Below are 5,819 nucleotides of genomic sequence, written 5' to 3' on the forward strand. Positions count from 1 at the left end.
AACGGCGCGCGCGGAGTGGGGCGGGGCGCGCTCCCCGCGTCACGTGACGGCGGAAAAAATCCCCCGCGCGCGCTGGGCCCTCCTCATCACGTGACACGGGCAAGGGGTTAAAGGCGCGGCCCGGGCGCGGTCACCTGACGCGCGCGGCGGCACAAAATGGCGGCGGCCGCAACATGGCGCGGGGCAAGAACGAGACACGAGCGGCGGCGCCGGGACGATCGTTAATTTAATAGAAACCGGATCACAACACCCCCGTACAGTCCCGTGCGACACCGCCGGTGCTCCCCCCCTCCCCCGTCCGCACCCTCCCCACCCCCGGCGCTGGTCCTGAGTCCTCGCCCCGCGGGGCGCCCGGTGCCGGTTCGGTCCCGGCCGCGCCGGTTCTGTCCCGGCGCGGTCGCGGCTTCCCCGGGCCCGCGGGCGGCGGCGCCCATAGAAAAGAGTCCAGGTCTCACAGAGACAGAAGGGGCCCGCGCGGGGCCCTCACAGCTCGTCCCGCGGGGCCGCCTCCGCCTCCTCGGGCTCGGCCTCGGGCTCCTCCTCATCCTCCTCCTCCTCGTCCCCGTCGCCATCATCGTCCCCTTCCTCTTCTTTCTGCTGCTTCTCCTCCTCCTCCTGCTTCTTCCGCTGCTCCTCGTCCTGCTGCTCCTTCATCTTCCTCTCTGCGTCCTGCGGGAGGGGGCGGGGGGCTCACCGAGATATCCTGGGGGCTTGGTGTCCCCCTCAGGTGTCCCCCCCCTCACCTTGGTGGCCCCCCACCTCGGTGTCCCCCCCAGGTGTCCCCCCTCTCACCTTGGTGGCCCCCCCCCAGATGTCCCCTCAGGTGTGCCCCCTCTCACCTCGGTGTCCCCCCAGATGTCCCCTCAGGTGTCCCCCCCCTCACCTTGGTGGCCCCCCAGGTCTCGTTCCCGATCTCCTCCGCCAGTTTCTCATCGTCCGTGATCAGGAAGTTGTCAAAGATGGTGCCGGACTTCACCTGCGGGCAGGGGCGAGTCAGGGGGTGCTGCGGCCCCCCGGGACCCCCAGCCCCCACCCCGGGACCCCCCTCACCTGCCAGAGGTCGAGGCCGATGACCCCGAAGCTGTCGTAGGAGTAGAGCAGGGGGTCGGGGCTGTACTCGGGGTTGTCGATCTCGGGGTGCACCCACTTGCCCTTGTAGTCGGGGTTGTCGATCTGCTGCGGCCTCCACTCGCCCTGGGGGGCACACGGGGGGCTCAGGGGGGGCTCAGCCCCTTCCCCAGCCCCCTCCCCACCCCAGCGGCCCCCAGGCCTCACCTTGTACTCGGGGTTCTGGATCACGGGGGGCTCCCACTCCCCGTCCATCTCCTCGTCCCAGTCCTCCGGTTTCTTGGCGTCAGGATCCGGGATGTGCTCGGGTTTGTCCCAGTCCTGCCGGGGGGCAGGGGGCTCAGGGGGCTGCTCTGCCCCCCCGGGGGCTGCTGTGGCCCCCCAGGCCGGCGTCACAGACCCCCCTGCGCTCCCCACTCCCACCATTCTCCCTTTAATCCTGGCAGGATTTTTGTACGAGACCCCCAAGCTCCTGCCAGGCCGTCCCTGAACCCCCCCAGAGCTCCCCCAAAGCCCCCTCCCCACCCACCTCGGGCTTGGTGTCCTCGGGGTCGTCGATCTTGGCCCTCTCGTCCCAGTCCTCGGGTTTCTTGGCCTCGGGGTCTTTGATCTTCTTGGGGGGCAGGAAATCCCAGTCCTCCTCCAGGCTGCCCGACTCCACGCGCGCGTTGTCGATCTTCACCTCGTACGTGTTGTCCGGCCGCAGCACCAGCGTGTACAGGTGGGTGAACTCGTCGTCCTGGGGGCACGGGGGGGCTCAGCAGGGCTGGACACCCCCCTCCCCAGGGGACAGCAGCACCCCCAGACCCCCCCAGACCCACCTTGCAGCGAATGTCCTTGTTGATCAACACGTTCTTGCCTTTGTAGTTGAAGATCACGTGCACCTTCTTGGTGCCGGGGCCGCAGATGTCGGGGCCTGGGGGGACACTGGGGGTCAGGGAGGGGCTGAGACCACCCTGAGGGGGACACTGGGGGTCAGGGAGGGGCTGAGACCACCCTGAGGGGGACATTGAGGGTCAGGGAGGGGCTGAGCCCACTCGGAGGGGTCTGGGGGGTCAGGGAGGGGCTGAGCCCACTCGGAGGGGTCTGGGGGGTCAGGGAAGGGCTGAGCCCACCCCGAGGGGTCTGGGGGGTCAGGGAAGGGCTGAGCCCACTCGGAGGGGTCTGGGGGGTCAGGGAAGGACTGAGCCCACCCCGAGGGGTCTGGGGGCAGGGGGGACGCCCACCGAACATGATGTTGTACTCGGAGTCGCCGTGCATGTCCTCCTGGCTCAGGCTGGCCGGGAAGAGCTTGACGTAGCCGCCGCCGCAGTCGATGTTCTGCTCGTGCTTGACGGTGAACTGCACCACCAGCGTCTTGTCGCGGTTGCTGAAGGGCTCGAAGCGCGACGATAGGGCGTAGAACCGGGCGTCCTGGCTGGTCTGGATCCCTGCGGGACGTGGGGCGTGGTGGGCAAGGGGGGGAAGCCCCGGCCCGGAGCTCCTCCCCACCTGCCGGGACCCCGGCTCCTCACCTTTGTCCTTCTCGGCGTCGCCGTAGAACTTGCCGGCGGTGAGGACGAAGCGCCCGTAGTCGGGTTTGTGCTTGGATTCCACCCACCGGCGGGTCCAGGCGTCTGCGAGGGGCAGGGTCAGCACGCCGGGCTCCTGCAGGCCGGGCTCCCTGCGCCCCCCAACCCCTCCTGCCCCCCCAGAGCTCAGGGCAGGGCTCTGCCGGATGGTTTTAGGGTTGTAGAGGAGAGCAAAGTGCCTCTCCATGTGGGGGCTGTGCTGCTGGCAATCCCTTTCCTGCTGCTTGGCCACCTGCTCTGCCTGCCCAGGGCTGATCCTTCCTGGCCCAGGGGGACTCCTGAGCAGCCTCATCCTCGCTGTCCCCACGCCTGAGGAGCGGCTCCTGTGTCCCCTGTCACCCCTAAGGGCACATGGGAGCACCCATTCTCTCCCCTGACAGAGCACAGAAGGATCCCCTCCTTTTTCTCCCTCCCAGATCACAGAAAGATCCCTCCATTCTCTCCTCACAGAACCCAAAAGGATGCCCTGCTTTTTCTATCTCACAGATCACAGGAGGATCCCTCCATCCCTCCATTCTCTCTCCTCACAGAGCACAGATCCTTTTTTCCCCTCACAGATCACAGAATGATCCCTTCATTCTCCCCTCACAGAATGCAAAAGGATCCCATCCTTTTTTTCCCCTCACGGATCACAAGAATGTCTTCCCATTCTCTCCTCACAGAACAGAGAAATCCCCCGATTCTTTTTTAAAGAATACAGGAAGATCATTCCATTCTTCCCTCACGGATCACGGCCGGGGAAGGTGGGGGGGGGGGGTCACTCAATTCTCTCCCCTCAGAAAACACAACGGTGCCCCCCCTTTCTCCCCTCATAAGTCACAGGGAGTTCTCTCATTCTCTCCCCGCACCGATCACAGGAGAATCCCCCCACTCCCCCCTCAGAAAATAGGGGAAGGCCCCTCCATTCTCTCCCCTCACAAAACACCAGAGGGTCCTCCCATCCTCCTGCCTCCCCTCAGACTCCCCCCAGCCCCCTCAGGCACCGCCCCCCCCAACCCCTTCACCTCAGGAGCCCCCCCTCAGGCCCCGCCCTCAGGGACCCCGGCCCGGCCCCTCCCTCACCTCCATCCCCGAACTCCTCGCGGAAGAACTGGGTGGGGCCGGCGGCCGCCAGGAGGGCTGCGAGCAGGACGGGGGCGAGGACGCTGAGGGGGCTCATGGCGGGGGGCTCAGGGCACACTCGCTCCGTCCGTCCCGGCCCGGCGCCGCCCGGCACTGCGGAGGGGGGAGGTGGCGCCGCCGCCTTTTATATTCCCACCGCCCCTCGCCCTGCCTCCGCCGCGCTGCCATTGGCTCGAGCCCGCGCGCGGCCCTCTCCCATTGGCCAAGCGCCCGCCCGCCGGCGGCGACGGCGCCCCCGAACGTTGGCGTCCCAGATGGCCGCTTCCCATTGGCTGAGAGCGGCGGCCAATGAGAAGCGACCACGCGTTCGGAGGGAGACGCCCCCCCCGCCCCCCGCCTCGCTCCTGGGGTCACGTGGGGCGCGCGCTCTTAAAGAGACAGACCCAGGAGTGTGGGTGGGGGAGAAATAGAAGGGGAAATTGGGAATATGGCGAGGGAGCGACGGACACGCAGCGTAGGGCGATCTCCTGCCCGCCTCTGCCCTCATACAGCGCCGTGACGCCGGGATGATATCTTTGATTAAGCGATGTCACGGCAGGTGTGCAGGCAAGGAAGGTGAACCAGGCCGGCGGCTGCCCTAAGGAAGCCCTGTGCGGAATCAGCCCGCTGGGCTCCGTGGTGGAGCCGCTTCGCACCGCATGACGTCATCTCGCAGCTCCGTGACGTCACTGCGCCCCCCGCAGCCACTTGTGCGCCCCCCGCCACACCCAACATGGCGCCCAGCACGACCGGCACGGGGCTTGCGCCACACCCAAGATGGCGGAGGCGCCACGCCCATCCTCCCGGCGCGGCACTTCCGGCGGCTCCGCGCTCCCTTCCGGCCATGGCGCCGAGCGTGGCGGAGCGGCTCCTGGAGCGGCTGGGCCAGGCCGCGGGCCCCGCCGGGCTCTGCAGCCTCGAGGCCGCCGCCCAGCTCGGCGTCGACCACCAGACGCTCGTGGGCGCCGTTAAAAGCCTCCAGGCGCTGGGCGAGGTGCGGGCAGCGGGGCCGCGGCGCGGGGCAGTCCCGGTCCCCGCCGGCCGCGCTGACGCCGGTGCCCGGTGCAGGTGATCGAGGCGGAGGCGCGGACGGCCACGCGGTGGGAGCTGAGTCCCGAGGGCGAGGAGGTGCTGCGGGACGGCAGCCCCGAGGTGCGGCTGTTCCGGAGCCTCCCCGAGGAGGGGCTGCCGCAGGCCGAGGCCATGGTGGGTACCGGCGGCACCGGGGGGCGGCACCGGCCGCCGCCGCCGCGCCGCTCACGGCCGCCGTGTCCCCGCAGAAGCTGCCCGGGGGCTCCTTGGGCTTCAGCAAGGCCATGGCCAACAAGTGGGTGCGCCTCGATAAGGGAGCGGCCGGCGGGCCCCGCGTGCTCCGCGCCGTGAGTGCCCGGGGGCACCGGCGGGGGTCCCGGGAGGGGGCACGGGGGTCCCCGGGAAGCGGGAGCGGCCTAGGAGGGGATGGTTGGGGGGGTCGCTGGGAACAGGAGGGGTCTGGGGGTCTCTGGTTACCGACAGTGTCCCGGCGGGGGGACTGCCGGGGGTCCCTGGAAGGGAGGAGCAGGTAGGGGTGGTTGGGTGGGGGTCCCTGGGAGGCTGGGGGTGGATGGGTGGGGGTCCCTGGGGGGCTGGAGCAGGGTGGGGTGGATGGCTGGGGGGGGTCTCCATGAACGAGAGTGGTCCCCGGGGGGCACGGACGGGGGTCCCTGTCAATCAGCACTGCTTGGGGAGGGGTCTGCTGCCCCCCGGGGGTCCCCCGGAGCCGGGGAGGGGGTCCCAGGGTCCCGGTTGGGCTGTGCCCACCCCCCGGTGCCCCCCCAGGTGCCCTCGGTGCAGGACACGGTGCAGCAGCACCTGGGGCAGGTGAGGGCTGGGGGGGCCCTGCCCGAGCGGGAGCGCACGGAGCTCAAGAGGAGGAAGCTGCTGCTGGAAGTGTGAGTGGGGCACCCAAATTAACTTTAATTAATCCCAAACTGCTCAGCCCTGAGCGTTAATTGGTGCTGATTCAGCCGGGTCTGTCTCTGTCTCTGCTCTCTGCTCCTTTTGGGGGGGAATATCTCAATTTCCCAGGCTCTCGTGTTT

General features: G+C 68.8%; 2 protein-coding genes across 2 annotated transcripts; one reads left to right on the plus strand and one right to left on the minus strand.

Moving 5' to 3' along the window:
- Positions 1-208: 208 nt before the first annotated feature.
- CALR (calreticulin) lies at positions 209-3,869 on the minus strand. The gene is made up of 9 exons (XM_050987987.1): positions 3,702-3,869; positions 2,583-2,684; positions 2,295-2,498; positions 1,890-1,984; positions 1,598-1,807; positions 1,276-1,389; positions 1,051-1,194; positions 884-976; positions 209-669 (listed from the first exon to the last, which is right to left on the minus strand). The coding sequence occupies exons 1-9, from the start codon at positions 3,796-3,798 to the stop codon at positions 484-486; spliced, it is 1,245 nt and encodes a 414-aa protein (XP_050843944.1). The 5' UTR covers positions 3,799-3,869; the 3' UTR covers positions 209-483.
- Positions 3,870-4,106: 237 nt separating this feature from the next.
- Positions 4,107-5,802, plus strand: FARSA (phenylalanyl-tRNA synthetase subunit alpha). Its single transcript, XM_050987988.1, has 4 exons — positions 4,107-4,734; positions 4,809-4,946; positions 5,021-5,119; positions 5,559-5,802. Exons 1-4 carry the CDS (start codon positions 4,474-4,476, stop codon positions 5,673-5,675), a joined length of 615 nt encoding a protein of 204 aa, XP_050843945.1. The 5' UTR covers positions 4,107-4,473; the 3' UTR covers positions 5,676-5,802.
- The last annotated feature ends 17 nt before the right edge of the window (positions 5,803-5,819 follow it).

Source organism: Serinus canaria, unplaced genomic scaffold (genome assembly GCF_022539315.1).
Source record: "Serinus canaria isolate serCan28SL12 unplaced genomic scaffold, serCan2020 HiC_scaffold_612, whole genome shotgun sequence".
Taxonomy (NCBI): domain Eukaryota; kingdom Metazoa; phylum Chordata; class Aves; order Passeriformes; family Fringillidae; genus Serinus; species Serinus canaria.

Bases quoted from the DNA above. Each gene is read 5' to 3' on its own strand.
- FARSA (XM_050987988.1), top strand. From the start codon at position 4,474: ATGGCGCCCAGCACGACCGGCACGGGGCTTGCGCCACACCCAAGATGG. The intron at 4,735-4,808 runs GTGCGGGCAGCG...TGCCCGGTGCAG, and splicing joins GCCTCCAGGCGCTGGGCGAG to GTGATCGAGGCGGAGGCGCG. The intron at 5,120-5,558 runs GTGAGTGCCCGG...GTGCCCCCCCAG, and splicing joins GGCCCCGCGTGCTCCGCGCC to GTGCCCTCGGTGCAGGACAC.
- CALR (XM_050987987.1), bottom strand. From the start codon at position 3,798: ATGAGCCCCCTCAGCGTCCTCGCCCCCGTCCTGCTCGCAGCCCTCCTG. The intron at 2,499-2,582 runs GTGAGGAGCCGG...CACGTCCCGCAG, and splicing joins CGACGCCGAGAAGGACAAAG to GGATCCAGACCAGCCAGGAC. The intron at 1,195-1,275 runs GTGAGGCCTGGG...TGTGCCCCCCAG, and splicing joins TCCAGAACCCCGAGTACAAG to GGCGAGTGGAGGCCGCAGCA.